The sequence below is a fragment of the Propithecus coquereli genome, unplaced genomic scaffold (genome assembly GCF_000956105.1).
Source record: "Propithecus coquereli isolate 6110/MARCELLA unplaced genomic scaffold, Pcoq_1.0 Scaffold14, whole genome shotgun sequence".
Classification (NCBI taxonomy): domain Eukaryota; kingdom Metazoa; phylum Chordata; class Mammalia; order Primates; family Indriidae; genus Propithecus; species Propithecus coquereli.
The window spans coordinates 4,607,481-4,626,720 of record NW_012138302.1 but is presented as its reverse complement, the minus strand read 5'-3'; the positions used below and the strand labels follow the sequence as shown (position 1 = coordinate 4,626,720).

Here is a 19,240-nt window from a genome sequence, read left to right as displayed (position 1 = left end):
CTCCACCAGGCTGATTCCCATTATAGGATATGACATCAAAAAATGTTCCCGTGCTGGTGAAGAAATCTATCCTAGTATTCCTCAGCATATTATTATAGTGTTAATCAGTACAGTGATGTTGAAAGCCCCCAGAGTATTTCTTTCCTGAATATATCTGCAGAGGCTACAGTTAAAATTCTGAGGACTGGTTAATTCTAGTCATATGAGAGACAAATTTAGATGAAAGTTAAATTTAGAGATGACAAGGCAGTTTTTACCACCTAGAATTTCTTAAAGAGAAAATTTTCATTTTACTTAGGAAGAAAATAGTTCCTCTCAAATTCTTCAAGCCAAGCCACAAATACATCCATTAAAGGAACAGGGAAGCCTTGACATGTGACAATAAGAAGCTGCTGAGGGGCCAGTAGCTCCCGAGTATAAGAATCCTAGAAGCGAGCAGGTCAGCATTAACCCCTGTTGGAGGCAAGACTTCCCATAACTGCCCCTCAACAGCCTACCTCTAACAAAATAATCATAATGAAACCCTACTTTTATAACTTCTTTAGTACATTAGGGTTTTCTTTTCTCACTACATCCTCACAAAAACCATAAAAGATAAACCAGGAATTTCCAGCCCTGTTTTACCATATGAGAAAGCCAAGGCCCAGAGAAGTGAGAAGAGTTACCTAAGATCACAAATTAGTCCATAGGAACCAGGTCTCCTATGTCTAGAACCACTGCTCTTGGTTCTACACCAGTGGTTCTCAACCAGGGACAATTTTGCCTTCCAGGGAACATCTGCGAATGCTGGAGATATTTTGGTTATCACAGCTGGGTGGGGTTGGGGATGCTACTGGCATCTGTTGGGTAGAGGTCAGGGATGCCACTAAACACCCTGCACTGCCCAGAACAGCCCACACAAATAATTATCCAGTCCAAATTGTCCAAAGTGCCAGGGTTGAGGAATTCTTTTCTATACTATACAATTGCAAACTATAGAATAACAATAACATTAAAAAGTAATTACCATTTATTGTGTGCTTCCAATGAGCCAAAAACTATGCTAAGGGACTTTTATGCATTATCTCATGTATAAATAGTTCTATACCCTTATGAGTAGGGTTTTATTATACCCAAGAAAGAAAACTGAGACTTAGAGAGGTTAAATAACATGTGGCAAGGTCACATGGTTAATAAGAAGTGGACCTAGGACACACACCTATAGCCAGCCTTTTAAGCTATGATTTATGTATGTGTCTAACTGTATATGTGTTTGTGTGTGTGGAGGTAGATAGATAGATACATATTAAGAATAACTTTACATCTTACAATGAGTTGTAAGCTAGTGGGGCAGATTTAAAATGAATTAGTCCTTCTTCTCCATCCCAAATGAGATGGTGTCTCATAGGAATAGTCTTGCATTCTTTTGTTAAGTCAAAGTTAAGGAAATTTTCAAAATCTCCATGGATTTCTCATTTTCCTACTGATAACTTTGTTTTAGTTTTACGTAAGTAAGGCTAAAAGAAGTATAGGCCTAATTAAATAGAAAATGTGAATGTTTGTTATACTTTCTATAATAAAGGCACTTGAGAACAGTCTGCTGCAGATTGTTTTATCTGTGAATTTTGACTCTAGAGCAGAACATAAAATTAAGTACAACCAAATACGGCTGTTGTGAATGCTGGGAATTGGCTTGGCTAGGACAGTATGCCTACACCCAGAAAGTGCTTGGAGAAAGTGAAGAAAAGGACAAAAGATACAAAAGATAGTTTGAGCAAGACCTGACCTCTCATCCTTCCTGTCTTTTCTTTTGCCTGTCTGTCCTTATGCCTTTTGTGTCCCAGGCATCTATTAATAACAATTAGAATGGTTAATGATATATTCCTACATTCACAGAAACCAATATATGTTGAGCTTCTACTCAATATGTTGAGTTTCAGACTCTGTGAACAAACTAGATCAAGCCATAACCTTGTGTAGCTTACAATCTAGTGAAAGAATCAGATGGGAAAAACGTGAATCGCATTAAGTACTGTCATATGGTTTCCAACATTTACGTCTGCTATTACGTGCTTTGCATTTTAATGATGACTGGTGGTTGTTGAATACTATGCTAAGTTCTTTACACCAGCATCTTGCCTAGGACTTAGTTGGTGCTCAATAAAATGTGTTGAATTAATTAACTTAATCCTCACAATAACCACAAGATAAAGGCATCATCTTCATTTTGCTGATGGAGAAACTGAGACATTGTTGTTTCTACTGAAGCCAAGATTCAACCCATGTCCATAGGACTTCAGATCCAGTCCTTTGTCTACTATGCCATAACTGCTTAAAGAACAGATTCTAGATTATTTCAGAAGAGTAAACATTCCTTTATCATTTTCCCTTTCCCCCTGGTCACTATGAACTTTCTGGGTCTTTGGGATGCTGTCCGTTGGTTTTCTTACGTACAGCTCCAGGGATACAGGAATGGTGCCCCTAGCCACAAAGACATCTACTCTGAGAGACCCCAGGGTGGTCCACTTAGACTCAGCCCTCATGTGGACTAGCTCTCCCAGCAGCTGTACCCAGGTCTCACGGGATTTGCCTTTCTCCCGTTAAGTCCCGTCTCCTCCCTTCCTGGCAGCCAAAGGTCTCCAGTCTTCCAAGTTGGCCATCTTCTCTGAGATCCTGCCTGCAAAGCTTCATTCACTATGCCTTCACCTCTAGTCACTGTGGCCACGTTCCAAATTAAATATCTTGGATGGGGTGGACACTAAATTGAAAAAGAAGCATGTTGTCTAAGTTCTTTCCAACTGACTACTAGGTGCACCTCCCAGAGTCACCATTTCACTGTAGTATCATTCCTTTTCTACACAGCTCTGGGGTGTAGCTGTGGGAACTGTTGATTTCTCTGGGAGCTCCTTTTGCAATGATCTGGCTATTTTACTTTGGCTGTATTCTACCAAGTGACTTATGTTCTTTCTCTCTTTCCCACTAATTAAGATCCCCTATTTGTTTCTTTCCTGATTTGTATGGGGAGGCAGAATCCCAATCTCCCAATCGTATTGGTGTTTTATTTTACTCTTGACCAAGTCCTAAGGGCCAAGGCATGCCAGGGCATCTATTTCTTCTCTAAGTAAAGATTTCTCCCTCTACCAAGCAAACAGAACTTCCAAGCAGCACGTTGTTTTTACTCCTAAACCAGCTTCACCAAAAAGTACCCCTTGATAAGAGAAGTAGTGAACTATTTGGCTCCATTTGGAGTTTTCATACCTGGCCTATTGCTTTTGTATTTTCTTTTAAGTCCTTGGCTTGCAACAATTTGCCAAAGGGCACATTGCCCAGTTTTGTGCCTGAATAGCCCTGACTTGTCCCATAACCTTACAAACACCTGCCTTGGGCTCTGCTTTGTCACAAACCATTTTCTGCAACGTGGTGGTTTACAGTTCAGGGCAAGGCAGATGTTTTCCAGATTGCAAACACTGCAGCTTTTAACTCACTCTGTCAGCAGCCTTCTCCCATGTTTCATAGAAGACCTCTTGTAAGGCAATTTGTCTTTCAGCCATTTCTTCAAACTGAAATTGAACATTACAGTGAATTGGACGGTGGGGAGGGGTGAAAGAGGAAGGAATAGAGCACTGCTTTGTGTAGTTTGAAGCTTACCGGAAGAGTTATTTTTATGCTACAGAGATTTTTAAGATGTACTTTAGTTTCTAGTCTTTATACATTTTTGACAAAGTAAAGAACAATAGTGACCCAAAACTTATAGCTAAGTCATGTTCCATAAACATTTTTAACCATAAAATAATTTTCTCTCGAAGTGTTTTTTTTTATTGTCCCCAGTATATATTGAGTCATTTACCCAGTGTGTAAGCTGCTCTAGCTGCTCTTTTGAAAGTTCTTAACTCTTTGGGGTCACCACCATGCCAGTAAGAAGTGCTCATTGGCATCTTAACCCTTTGCTGACAGAATTCTGTTATAATACCACAATGATTGTTGCTATTGGCTTTGCAACAAAGTTTTTTTACAGTCAAAGTTTTGGCAGGAAACAAATGGCACAAGCAAACGGACTAACTAAAAGGAATTTTATAAAGAAATTACTTAGAAAGGTGTTGGCAGAATTAGGGGAAACCCATAAGAAAAAGTGCAAGACCAGGGGCTAGCAGGCATGGGAAGTATTACCATCCTAGATCGGTTACCTTACCCTGTAGAGTATAGGGTTGAAGAGAGGGCTGTCCAGTGCATGCTGTGGCCTTTGGTAGAGGGATACAGTCAACCCTTGCCAACCCAGCAAGGAGGAAGCCAGAGGAACAAATACGTAATACTCTTTTCTTGCCCTCCATCTCCTACCAATGACTCCTATTGGCTGAACCTAACTAGAAGCCAGAGATCAAAGGTACCCATTGATACTGTCCATAGAGGTCCGCTTCAGCAAGAAGCTGAGTTTAAAAAAAAAAAAGTGGGGTTGGGGGGTATGAAACTGCATCTAGTGGGCTGAGGACACTCAGGGAAAATGTCATCACTGACTTTAAATTGCTTTGAAGGAGTCAAAAGTTCAGTAGAGGCCTAAATAAGTTATGTCAACAACTAAATAAGTTATTTTAACTCAGTTTATAAAATCAGAGAAACTTAGGAGTAACCATAGAACTCATCCAACCTCTGCTTGGACATTGCCAGACATCTCCAGAGACAGGGAAATCTTTCCACTCCAAAGTGGTTACCAAGTGGTTACCAAGTGGTTCCCACTGCTCAGAAGTTCTGCATTTATAAGCTAGAAACCAAAACTTGTATGTGAAATCTGATTTTTTTTCTAATGTTGATTACTAATTAAAATTTTTAAAAACACTAGTAAATAACAAGTCTACGGACTAGGTCCAGTTGTTAACATCTGGGTAATTTCTCACATGAATTTGAAGACATCTATCACATCCTTCACTTGGTTTTCTCTTTGGTCTAAAGAGCACATACCTCCTCCTACTTTTTCTTACCCATCCTCCTCCTCCTCTGGATGTTTCTTACTCTTTCAAAAGCCTTCTTTAATATGTGGCACTTAGAATGGAAGACACCTTTCAGTGTTTTTTAACCAGAGCAGATAGAAGAGGACAATGATGTTCTTGATCATTACTCAGTATTGCCAATGAAGGCTATTACGTTGCTCTAAGCACCATATATGAAATTTGTGGAACAATTTTATCATGCTGTTGCTGAGTCCGATGGAGCCTTCAAGTTTCCACTAAAATTTCTTAGTATTCTTTTTTTTTTTTGGTTATATTAATAATTATTTAGGAGGTTTCTCTAATCATGGATTTTATGAGCAAGGTCTTTTACCTAACTGAAAGTTATATTTATTTGTAAAACTTCAAATTACTGGTTTGGGTTCATTATTTTAGCCTATTGTATATGATCCCCTAAAGTTTTATTGTGTAGCTTAACAGGTATCTTTCCTAGATTCAAGCCATTTTCAGGTTTGCTAAACATGTCATCATTGGTGATAATGTTGAACAAGCAGCTTCTCCCAAGCAGAGAGATAATTTGATAGTGATTTGCTGGTTATTAAGTAAAGGCATATGGTGAATTACAAATCCATCTAATCATACTATCATCCAGCCCTCCATCTTGTCCATAAGAATATCATGAGTCACTTGATCAAATGTTTTGCTAAAGTTTAAATGTGCTTGGTCTATGACTCTAGAATAACCCCATCAAAAATGAAAGATTTAATTTTATACAACCTATTAAATTTTGACTCATAAAGATTAGCCTGATTAAAAAGTGGGCAAAGGACTTGAATAAACATTTCTCTGAAGAAGATATACAAATGGCCAAAGAGAGTATGAAAAGATGCTCAACATCACTAAAAATTAGAGAAATGCAAATCAAAACCGCAAAAGAATACTACTTCACACCCATTAGGATGGCCACTATCAAAAAAATAGAAAATAGCAAGGGTTAGTGAAGATGTGGAGAAATTGAAACCATTGTGCACTGTCGTGAGGATGTAAAATCGTACAGCTGCTATGGAAACCAGTAGGGAAATTTCTCAAAAAATTAAAAATAGAATTATGTGATCCAGCAATCCCACTTCTGAGTATTTATCCCAAAGAACTGAAAGCAGAGTCTCAAAGAGATATTTGCACACCCATGTTCATTACAGAATTATTCACAATAGCCACAAGGTGGAAGCATCCCAAATATCCATTTAAGGATGAATGAATAAAGACAAAATGGTATATACATACAATGGAATATTATTCAGTCTTTAAAAAGAAGGAAATTCTGTCACATGCTGCAACATGAGGAACCTTGAAGACATTATGCTAAGTGAAATAAGCTGTCACAGAATGACATATACTGTATAATCCACCTGTATAAGTTATCTAAAAGATTCAAATTCATAAAAACAGGAAGTAGAATGGTGGTTGCCAGGGCTGGGGGAAGGGGGAAAATGAAGAGTTATTCAATGGGTGTAGAGTTTCAGTTTTGCAAGATAAAAACGTTCTGGAGATTGGTGTCATAACAACATGAATATGAATATACTTAACATTACTGAATTGTACAATTAAAAATGGTTAAGATGGTAAATTCTATGTTTTTTATAAATCTTTTTTAATTATTAAAAAACAGATTAGCCCAACTCTTTTCTTTTATAAAGGGGAAAACTGCAGCCCTGAGAGTTTATAGAAACTTTTAGTAAACTCATGTGGATTCTGGTTACTAACATGTTTCCCAAATGCTCACAAATGAGTTACTGCCCCTAACTTATTGTCGTTTTCTGCAGAGAGAAATTTAAATCACTGTATACAGCCTATTCAGCATTTTTTAAAGAATTCATTAGAGATACATATAAGGCAATAGATCATCTGCTTAGTATTTCCGTCATGAAGCCAGGAGCGAATGCCTGGACCCAGCATGCCAACCGAAGGTCTAATTACCACTCTCTCTCTTTTGGCTTCCAGGCATATGCTTAAATATCTCTGGTGCGGGCCCCTATCTGCAGCAGACCTCCTTATTTTATAGTTTCCAAATAATAAATGGTAGTGATTCCTATTTGATTTCTATGTTTTTTTAAATTTTTCAGACAAGATCATAATTTGAACTTGTTTAATTTCCTTTGAATTCTAAGGCACTATAAGATTTCCTCCCACCTTTGCCATATTTAAAATGAGAGTGTTTTCTTGTTTTAGCTCATATCCCAGATGATGTTTCACTTTCTAAAAAGTACCTCTTGAATAAGAAATCATGATTACCTTGCTTTAAGCTTCAGGATAAGAAAGTAGTATTTTCTCTATTATATTTAATTACTAATCAAAGTATTGAATATCATCGTAAAAATAAAATAGGAATGTCAGATGTGACTCGTGATACCAAATTGTTGATTTTTAAAAGGAAATTAATCATGTGATCTGGACTAAATTGTTAGTTTCAAAAATCCCAAGTATTTAACTTGATTTAACTAATATGTGCATTTAACTTTTAAACAGTTATTCCTAAGTACTAAAAATCTTCGCCCTTCTAATTTTCAGCCAGTTTTCTCTGCAATGCACTGGAGGCATCCATTTTCCTTCAAAATGAATAGCAAGAATAATTTCCCTTGTTTCCATGTGATTTTTTTAAATAGTATAAGCCCCACCAGATATTAGTCCTCATTGAAAGAGAACCTTGGAATCTTAAAGAGAATGATGAAAAACAATTCCATATAATATTTTAGGATAATTTTTGATTAGTAATATGATTTAAAACACATAGAAGCATTGAAGGTAGACAGGCTTGCATTCCAACCCAGACTCTACTACTTTCTAGCTTTGACGAATTATTTATCCTTTCGCAGCCTCAATTTCTCTACATGTAAAATCAACATAACACCAAAGTGCCTGCAGATTAAAATAAGGCATAGAAATGCTAGGATGTTAAAAATGAGCTGAGCAGATATATTCGTTTTCTAATACTAATTTTTCATTAGTATATTTTTATAGAAGGTTTTTTGAGTCAGACTTAATCCCCTTCTGGCCAAATACAGAGAGCTGTGTAGGGAAGGAAGCACGTTGTATTGAAGACTTACAACAGGCCTGAGTTTGTTTCCTGTCACTTCCCACATGACCACCTATTGTTCTGCTTGATTGTTTCACTTGGCAAAAAGACATTGAGCCCTTTGTGCTCGTTTGCATATCCTCGGTGTAATCAGAAGGGGCCAAGTTTGACTGTTTAAAGGATTTAGCTTCTTGAAGTTTGTTCTCCTCCAGACCTACAGGAGGATTTGTCCCAGACCTCCCGTTTACAATAAAAGGCCTTCCGTGAATAATCTGATAGGGAATGAATACAGAATAGACTCCTTTGTTTGCCAGACAGGTGAGATCCTACTTTCTCTTGTTGCTAAAAATCTAGGCTGGAAAAATGACTAGCGTTACGTTAGTACTAAATTAGCCTCATTGCTTTTATAATCATTACTCTTATAATGATTCCACTGAAAATCCAAGAATAACAACAGAGATTCCCCCCAATCCACTGTACTGAGAAAATTTGAAAATGGTTTATAATGTTAATAATAACCATGGCATCCAACAACAGTATGGCAATTTCCAATTATTCAGGGTTCTTTCATAAACTTCATCTCATTTGAGTCTCATGTGAACCAGGTAAGATTGGTAGAGCAGGTATTATTATTCCTGTTGAATAAATGAGGAACTAGAGATCAGAGAGGCTGTTTCTTGCTTAAGATTATTCAGCATTTCCAGCCCAAAACTTTTATTTGTGAATCCTCTACTACTCTAAGGGTAAAGGGTAAACATTGAGTGGTTGAGTTGTAACTGGTACTAGAATAGATTTATTGTTTACAACATTTCTATGAAGTGGGTGCTATCATTCCCATTGTACTGATGAGTTTGCTCAGAAAGGCTAAGTGCGTCAGTGCCTGCGGAAGGTCACCTACATAATGACAAAGTTTTCTGGTTCTAAAATGTACACTTCCCTGATTCTGCTACATTGTTTTTGAAGTGTAAACATAAATGTATGTCTATGTGTGTGTGTACCCGTATATACACTGGGACCTGTGTGAAAGACACTCTTCTACTTGCGTGATTCCTTTCTTTCTATCTATCCACAGACGTGCAGGTACAATCTTTACTAAAGCACCTAGCAATGACTAGAACAGCCTCCAGCAATGCCTAGGTGATAGATTTACCTGTCACAGTGTATAAAGCAGTGAGTTCAAAAGCAGCATGTCTGGCAAAGCTTCAGCGTTATTCCCTACCTACTTCATGTCCCCCTCTGCTTGCGACCTCCACGAAACAGGAGGAACCCTACGGTGAGAATACGGGTGCAAAACGACAGCCATTTTCCAATTACTGGCAGTGTGGTGTAGTAGCATGGACAGTGGGCTAGAAGCAAGACTGACAAGGAATCCCAGCTTTTGACTTATTAGCTGCATGTCCTTGGGTAAGTTACTAAATGACTCTGTCCCTCAGCTTCCTATCCATAAAAATGGGGACAAGGATGTCACCTATTTCATGGAATTGGTTGTGACATAAAACGAGTTCAGGAAAAGTACCTGTTTTACGGTAATAATAACAGCTAACATGATTTGTTCCAGTAGAAAACACTCAATAAATATTTAAATTGTTATTATTTTTATTCTGTTCCGTAACCAGATTTAACCCCTCTCCAAAGGGCTAACTCACAAAGCTCAATTCCAACACTAGGTTGTAACATTTACAACAACACATTTTAATTATTTTTTCTCTATTTTCCTTACGAAACCATAAGCTCCATAAGAACAGAGGACATGTCATATTTAATTTTATATTCCCAGTGCCTAGATTAGTGCGTGCCACATAGTAGATTTTGTTTATTGACTAACTGAATGAATGAAAGGATAAGTGCATGGATGATAGTCAATTCTTTTTTAAAGTAAACAATTATCTCTGAATTTTGTGTCAATCTAAATTTTCACACTTTGCATTTTCTTAAAGAAAGATAGCTGATCTTGATGATCAGGGCATGTCATTATGTAATCCCTCTAATTACTATCCCATAATTCTTATGTTTATTTTACCAGTCAATTCATTAATGATAATATATGCCCTAGGTATTTGATTTTAATGGTCAGACTCAAACCAATAGAAAAGAAAAGTATGTCTCACGTTCTTCTACACATATTATATTCTTTTCCAAGCAATGGTAAAGAGGATATATAAGATTTCAAAAACATACTTCAAAGTGTTAGCACTCATAATTATTGGGTTCATATGAAACCATTTAAGAAGAATTCTGGGGTTTCAAAAAAGTGTCAAGTTATGCAGTGCTGCTATGCTGGAGAGAATTGTAGACACCATCCAAAACAGATACTTCACTTTTGCACAGGAGAAAAATCAGGCCCAGAGACATGGGTATTTTGTTCAGGATCACACAGCTCATCAAAGGCTGAACTGACTCTGACTTCAGGCCCCTACATTCTTAGGCCAGTGGCTTTTCAGACACTGGGACCAGTATTCTTTAGCGATGTCGATTCTGGAAGATGCAGGGGTGGCTGGCCCTATATGTCCAAACCACCTAAGACAAGGGCATGATTTCTGGAACACCACGTTGTGGCAGTTGATGTGGGCTGGCAGCCAATGGAAGAGGAGCCCTGTGGTCCACATTACAGCTCTCGGATGTATACAGTCCATTCACATGGCGTTTAACTTTAAAGGTGTTAGAGAAATGCAGGTCTGCCGCTGAAGAGAAGCAACATCAGAGGGGACCCACACACATACAAAGTCTTCATAATGTCCTTCTGCGGTTTTTAAACATTTGAACTTCAAATTTTTAAACTTCAATAAATTATGTTGAAGGTTTGATAGAAACAAAGTGTAATAAGCAATGGATTCTTTTTTTCTCACAGTGGATTTGCGTGTATAGAAGAATAGAAGGTCATTTTAAACAATGCAATGTAATATTATACGTGTTATTTTAACGAGTATAACTTTTGCTCTTTTTCGTCTCTGCACCCAGATTCAAAGGATTCCAAGGAGAAGAATAAAATGGAAATCCTGTACATACTGGTGCCAAGTGTTGCCATTCCCCTGGCCATCGCTTTACTCTTCTTCTTCATTTGTGTCTGCCGTAATAACCAGAAGTCATCATCACCGCCAGTCCAGAGGCAGCCAAAACACGTCAGAGGTCAAAATGTAGAGATGTCAATGCTGAATGCATATAAACCCAAGGTAATATTAGCAATACAGAGCTGCGTTTATTCCATGGGCTAAAGCAAAACGTTATAACCCTCCCATGCTGAGAAATCAGATGATACAGAATCAGAGTTTTCAAGTGCTAGAGTTTGTTTTCAGCAAATGCAAAGACTAACCATATATCTTTAACTTTGCCCAAAGCACTTTCATCAGCCTGTTCACTTCAGAGTTGGGCCTCCCAAATCCTGCCTTAGCCTAGAGTTGTTGGGCTAGAAGGGATCCTTGGGAGATCGTCTCGGCCAGCCTCTCAGGACTCAGAATGTGAGCTATTTTTCAAAATTGCAAAGAAGGGAATTTCCATACTTTTCCAACCACACTGTGTGAAAGAGAGAGATCCAACATAGTTCACAAACTTCACTGTCAAGAAATCCTTTTTATTGTGCAACAATGTGCATACAATTAAAACTACTATACTATATGCTTAAAAATGATTGAGATAGAAAATTTTATATTATGTGTTTTCTTACCACAATAAAAAAAAGTCCTTTCTATGCCTAACTTAAATCCCTTTCTCTTTGGTTTAAGCAAACTTTAAGAGAAGTGTTGTCCTTCCAACAATCTTTGAATGCTGTTTTATGACAGCCCACCTTAAGTCTTCTCCTCTCTGTGCTAAATCAATCCGCTTTTTTTTTTTTTTTTTTTTTTGGTTTCCTTCACATCTTTCAACATTTGGGTTGCTCGAGGTCCTGGCCAGGAACCCGGGTCACTGGCCCTTACCTTAAAAGGGGCACCCATGCTACATCTTGGAATGGAAGTACAACAGAGGCTTTCTCTCAGGAAAGCCAACACCTCAACCCCAGTCTTCTCAGCAAAGAGATCTTATTTAAACAATTTAGGATTCTTGCATCTAAGAGCCTGTGTTTTCTAATTGTTCCAACTCCATAGGAACATTCCTTCATTCATTCAACAAATATTTATCTTCTCTGTGGGTTAGTGATCATACTATTCTTTTGACCCTCATAAAGAGGAGATGCATTACTTTTAATAAAATTTTAGAGGAAAAAACTGTTTTTCACACCCAAAGCAACTGATCCTCTTCTTTAGTAAGTGGAGTAGCACAATTAGGCAACACATAGCCCTCATTTTATTTTATTGGTTTTGCTGTTTAATTTTTTTTTAATTTAAAAAGCCTTACAAATATTTTTGCTATTATAAATTCATATTTATTGGTAAGGATTTGGGATTTCTTAAATGCTAAAAGTCCATTTTTAAATATTCTGTATCCAGCAAAAACCACTGTTCTCTTTCTAAGTGTGATTTTTATCATAAAAATTCCCCATAGAGTTCATAAGGCAGCTTGGGGGATAGGTGGAGGTGGTGGGTCAGCTCTTCTGACATCCTAGCTTCTAGATACCAAAGTTACTTATATTACAGCATTTTATGTATAATAATATCACATTTATTTCTTACCACTTAATGCTACTGCAGAGGTAATGGAAGAAAATAGAGAGGGGTTAATATTGTTAACATTCATGAGATAACACCTAGTTGACCTTGCAGATAGTTTTACATATCCCATGACTCAAGCTTCTGGTGCAATAGTCATTGTTCCATGAGATTCTTTCCCTGTCATTTCTGTTATTAAATATTAAGAAACACCAGAACTCTGGATGGGAGAGAGACCCAGATCAGCTGACTTCCAGCAGACACACTGCAGCAGCGACCATCCTGGAGAGATGGGCTCTTCCTTGACATAGCAGAAACCACAGAAGAGTCGTTTCCATTTGGAAAAACTATCAATTTTGTATGTTAGCCTTAATCTGCCACTTAATTCCATTTTTAGCAGAGGTTTGTTTTGCAATACATGATGTTTCCAACAGAGATCTCAGAGAACTTTGTGGCAAAAATAGAGAAGGCAAATATAGATTGATTAATATAAACCGTCAAGAACTACATCAGGAGCTTGCACGTGCATTATCATATTTAATCGTCATAGCTATTATATAAGGTAGGTATTATTATTATTATTGTACAACCAGGGTAACTGAGACTCAAACAGACTAAGTATTTGACCAAGGTCAAAAAGCTAGTAATTGAAAGAGATAAAATGTGCATACAGGATTTTTTTTCAACTCTAAATAAAATCCTTGCTCTTGCTAACCCCCTGATAACTTTTTCACAGAACGAATCATGTGGGGAGGGGGAAGGGAAGGTTAGGCAAACAACTAAATGTCATCCCACTTGGTCCGTTTGTGCTGAATGGTAACCACAGACATCCCCCTGGCTTCTGACAAATCTTTAAGAGGCCCGTATAACAGTCACAAGCCTGAAAGATGTAGCCCTAGCCCTGCAAGGGACATGTAAAATTTGACTAGAGCGGTAATAGTTCTCCATCCTCCATGGCCAAAAAGACAAATGTAAAATATACTGACATGAGTTTTCCCAGAGACTTGGCGAAGTAAACATTGTTTTCATAGTTTCTGGATCATTCCTGAAGTGTGTCTTGCAAAATCTCCCAGTGTCAAGATTTGTCCAACATGAGGCTTAGAATTTTTAGCCTTCCACAGTTCACAAACACTTTTGAACCAAACTGGAAGTAGAAATGGCTCAAATATTTGACTGGGTTGAGGAGCAGAAAGGAAACAACAAAAACAATGCTAACTTTTTGTTTTTCTTACTCTCCTAAGAGATTTGGCTCCGATGGAATTGAGTTATTCAATTGTTTGTTTTGGTTCTTACTGAGTGCCTTTCCTGGAAAAAGCACAAAGGACTTTGTAGACCTTAAAGAAAATTCCTAAATGTAAACAGAAAATCTCTAAAACTGCTTTGAAAGGTCACTAACACATAAATACTGCGTGTACCTATAAAATTCAAAAGGAAGGGACACACATAAGAAAGAAAGAGGAAAAAAATCCTGAAAACAAACACTCGACCAGAGCAAAATCAAAAGGACTTTTGGGGGCAAGGAGCAAAAAGAAAAGGAGAGTAGAATCTGGCTCACTCAAGCCTCATTCTCCTTTCCCCTTGGCCAATTCGAGTCAAAGACTCCAGGCTTCTTATTTATCCAACTGAATGTGCCCTTCAGGGTTTAAACTATCTGTTTCCATCTCTCTTCACTTGCTGAGCTGCTCAAATTCCCCCGAGTGTTTGGATTAAGAAGAAGAGGCTCCTCCGGGAGATTAGAAACCGATACCCTTCAGAGAGGACAATAGGGGGCCGCAGACAGACTGGCTGATGAGGCCCGGCGTGGGTCCCCAGAGAGGTAGGACGGTGCGGTTGGAAGTAGGCGCTTTTGATGAGCCACACGTTTCCTTCTGATCTGTGAGGCAAGGAAGCCAGCGGACCAGAGAGGCATCTTAACACTGAACAATCTGGAGATGGTGATGCTCTTCCTGGCTCCCCCACTACCAGCTCTGTCACCCTGAGAAGCCACCTAGCCTTGTGCAGTTCAATTTTCTCAGCTGTTCAGAGAAAGAAAGAGACTGTGTTCAAGCAAAGGACTGTTTATTTATTTTCCCTTTATTTTGTTCGGCCAAAGATTTCAAGCCATTCAATCCTCTGATGAGTACTCTAGTGATGCCTGAACTAAGCAGGAGTTTTCTATATTGCATTACGAATTTTACAATCTGAGTGAGTTGTTTTTTTTTAAGTACTGGAGAAATTGAACCTTCTCAGAGGAGCCTGGAAACCCTCACTTCCCTTCTCTCTGATCTGTTCCTTTGCTTCTGCTTCCCCTGCCCCCACCTAGCCAAACCATCATGACTGAAAAACAGCATTCTTTAAGCAGCATGGGTATGAGAGAGAAGATTATGGAGTGTGCCCTCGGGGAGTAAGAAGGGAGGGGCAGGTCTCTCCTTCAAGCACAGGGTGGGCTCCATTCAGCCCGGGCCTCCTGGCTCCTCACCTACTTGGGGTTAGGCACGCAGCAGCGAGGCTGAAGGGTGGAGGAGTTTGAGAACGGGGGTGAGGAAGAGTGGAGGCAGGCCAGGGTCGGGGAGGCGGCCAAAGCCTGAAGAGCCCCTGTGGTCGAACTCCTGCAGCTCCTGGCTGATACAAGGAACATTTGAGGGGAGAGCAAGATCTGCCTAGCTTTCCAAAGCTGGTGACTGTATATTATTTCTCAGTGTGTCCTCATCTCTTGCCAGCTTCTCTGTTTTTTCACTTCCAAGCAATTCATGTCTCTTTGTTCCTTTCCAGCCAAAGTAGTTGCTGAATGTACTGAAATTTGATTATATTCTCTGTGCCTGTTTCGTGTGCCAGCAATGTGCTCCTATCTAAAAAGCCCTGCTAGAGTCTGGCTACCCTTTTGAATCCCTTGTCCTTACCAAATGTCATCATACTTCGCGCTAAAATATCCTCAATGACTCCCCTACTCGCTCCTTAAAGCCATTGTCTCCCAAGAACTTCTGAGCTCACCGTTGTATTGACACGGTTCTCTTGGGAATCACCAGTGATGTAATTTAATCCAGTGACCTCTTCCAAGTCTTCATCCTCTTTAATTTCTCTGGAGCATTTGATATTCTTAACCACCACCTTGAAATACTTTTTCCCTTGGCTTTCTTCCTATCGCATTCTCACATTGCCTTCACTGGTTCTTCTTTCAATTCCCTAAATAGGAGCATCCTCTGAGCTTGTCCGTCCTCCTTTCCTCTCTCCATCTCTCTCTCTCATGCTGACTTCATCCTCTGGCATTGCTTTAGCTCCCACTTGAGTGTAACGCTTCCCCAGCCTGGAAGGACCAATCTCAAGTCATAAAATTCTCCATCCCAGCACCCAAGAGTTCATACTATCTGGGCCTACTTTACCTTCCCAGCCACATTTCTCCCTTAGTATGTTTCTGGGAGATAGTTTGATATCTTCAACGAGCGAGAATTTAGAGGCAGAGAGATATGACTACAAGTTTTGGCTCAATTTTCTACTGGCCACAAGCTCTTAAGCAAATAACTTCTCTGAACCTTTTATTTTCTCACCTGTAAAAACAAGGATAGAAATAGTACTTACAAGGGATATTTTTGACACTTTGAGTTAGTGTGTCTGGCACCTCACAGATACTCAGTAGGCAGACATTACTATTATTTTGTTACAGTGATGACTACAAATCTTTTAATGGAGCCAGTGTCATGCACAAGAGAATGTGGGTTGGGGAGGAAGCTGTAGGATCCAGCAGCCTACAGCATTAACTCGGGTGAGGACAGAGACAAGAGAATCCCAGCAAAGATTACAGAGGCAGCTCTTTGGACAGCTTTGGTATTTCATACTCATCCTGTTAGCATAAATCCCCCCGCCCCACAGCCTGGATAAAATCCATCAGGGTGGAGAGGGTCTGACAGGAGGGCTGGGAGGCTGTCCAATACATAACCTCAGCCTCAAGCAGTGCCTATAGAAACTTTACTTCTGGGGAAAACAAGTATTATAAATAGATAAATTACAAATGGGTATTATGAACAAGCTATAGTATTTCATTATTGAGATTATGCTGCATTATCTCAATAAAATCTGTAAAATAACTCTGGGAACTACGTACAAATTTGAGCCTGATTTGGGGGGTGAGAAAACTGAGGCTTGAGATTCAGAGTTTGCCCAAAGTCACACAAAACCCATAAGTGGCAGAGCCAAAGCTCGAGCCCAGGTCTGCCCAGGTCCAGAGCCCAGGTGCTTCCCTCTCTCACTCTACCACTTTCATTTGCAGGCTGACTGAAACATATGAGCCCAAGTTATGAGCACATGGTAGCTCAAGCTGACATTAAAATTACTGGCATCTGTTCTGTCTATTTCCAGGCAAAATAGAACCTCTCCCATTGGCATTATAAACTAACTCCACCACAGAATCAACCCTGGTTACCACCAAACATTCAAACTAACTATCAGAAAGTTACGTTATGGGGAAAAGAAATGCTTCTGAAGTTAAATCACTTCCAGAGAAGTGCAGCTGAACTCTGAGCAAATGTGGCAAAATATTGGTTGAAACTCCCTCTAGAATTTGATTGCATAAACCAGAAGGCACTTAGTTCAGCTGTAGTCTTTGAAAATGTCCATAACCTCCCAAAATAAAATGGTTATAGCCTCTAAGCTTTTACAATGTAATCATTTCCGTTTATGAGTGGAGTCCATTGTTTCACAGTCCCAACACTGTTTACCTAAGAACCAGTAAAATGCACAAGAAAGGAAAGTAGGCTTTGGAATCAAGTAGACCCATGTCAACGGCCAAGCCCCGATACTAAGAAATCTCAACTTCATATACTCTCCAGGGCTCTCATGCCCAATTCGGGCAAAGGTTGCCACCGGCAGGTTTTGTTCCTTTATTCCAGTCTGCCCATAGAGACAACTGAGCATCAACAGAGTAAGGTGTAGCTCCGAAACCAGAGAGCTTTCAGTCCTTGAGCATTCTGCTTTCACACCAGTGGTCCTCACTCCTGTCAAACGCGGAGCCCTTTGAGGTTGGAATGGAAACTCCGCTGCCTCTCCCCAGAAATTGCTCCAACTTTGGTGTCAGACATACTTGGATTTGAATCCTGGCATCACCACTTAATAGTTGTGCTTCTTTAGGCAGGCCACTTAACTATCGAATACCTTCGTGTCTTGATTCATAAAATGGGCATTCAGTATGAATCTCACAGGATTGTGATGAGAATTAAATGAGTTGATGCATTAAGCACTTATCTCGGAGGGCAGACAAGGGAGTGTAGCGCAGTCATTAGCAAGGCAGGCTCTGGCGTCTGAATTGACAACCTACCAGCTGTGGGAGACCACTTAACTGCTCTGTTCCTCAGGTTCTCCGTCTGGAAAATGGGGATTAATCATAGTGACCGATCTCATGGGGTTATTATAAAACTGAAAGGAGTTAATATGTACAAAGTACTTACAGCCTAACATAAAAGCATTCAAAAATACCACAGCCATTATTGTGATCTCAGATTAAATACATGGCAAGTATTTAATACATGGTAGCTATTATTAAGTTCAGATCACAAACATCTAGGATAGGAGCTGTGTCTTTTTCATATTTCGTCATATACCAGTCTAGAGTGTGTGTGTATATGTATATATACTCTTCAGTGTATATTAATCATATATACAGTATCAGTTGACTGATGCAATCAGCTATATTCTAAATGATTGGGTTTACATGAAACTAGGGAAAACTGATGACATAGCCCAAGCTATAGAGAGATTTATATTTCAAAACCTTGAATCTCACTAAAATAGTAGCCATGCAGTATATAAACCTAGTAAATGCTGGTCAATGGCTCTTGCATTTTTCTCTACCTGGCATTCCCAAAAGCATCTTTTCAAGCAGAGTATTGTTTTCTCTCACTTATGTAAGTCTGAATTGCTCAAACGGGTTCTTCAGAGACACTGTGGTCATTGAGGATGCAGGAAGCAGGGACTCAGATCACTAAATTATTGGCTGATCTAGAAAGCTATATCCATTTATTCCACTGGCTCTCTAAGTGAGACCTCCAGGCCAGAAACATTCTTATCAACTTAGAACTATCAGAAATGGGGAATCTCAGACCTGTGTAATCAGAAACTGTGGGCTGAGGCCTCCACGCGGTTCTGATGCCTGCTCCATCGGCGAGTATCCTGATCAGTCCCTGAGACTCAGAGAGCAAGTCAGTCCACAAGGAATACAGATCTCAGAGAAAACTGTGCTTTCAAAGAGAAAAAGGACCCGAGGAAGCCCTCCTATTACCAAAACTACCCCTCTAGCTTCGACAGGGCCAGGGCCTGTCTCATCATTCATCTGATGGGGCGAGGACAAATGCCATGCCATGGAACCTGCTCTTCTCCTGTAGACATTTGTGTCCAGATAGAATCTGCTTCAAAAGGATAGCATAGGAGATGTCTTAAAGGGCAGCAGTCAGTGTTGGGGCATTAGAATGTGGGAAATGAACCAGTCTGAGTGACAGGGACTGCAGGGGAGGTTTGGGGCGAACTTATGAATATGAACTTGGGTCCTTTTTCTACACCTGTTAGAGCCCCCCTCCTATCCTAGAGAAACACCCTGAGCTCAGTTCCCTCCACTCTAACACAGCTCTCCTTTTCACCTGTGAGTCTTCTTCAAGACGGGCCCACAAGTAGAGCAATCGTCTGCCATTCAGCTTGGAGGCAAA

At 39.5% G+C, this 19,240-nt stretch overlaps 1 protein-coding gene across 1 annotated transcript in view; it reads left to right on the top strand.

Moving 5' to 3' along the window:
• ROR1 (receptor tyrosine kinase-like orphan receptor 1) overlaps positions 1–19,240 on the top strand; it is a 381,360-nt gene that overhangs the window by 351,948 nt on the left and 10,172 nt on the right. The window contains exon 8 of the mRNA XM_012639398.1: positions 10,951–11,162. Coding sequence (XP_012494852.1) covers positions 10,951–11,162 — 212 coding nt within the window. The remainder of the gene's footprint in view (positions 1–10,950; positions 11,163–19,240) is intronic.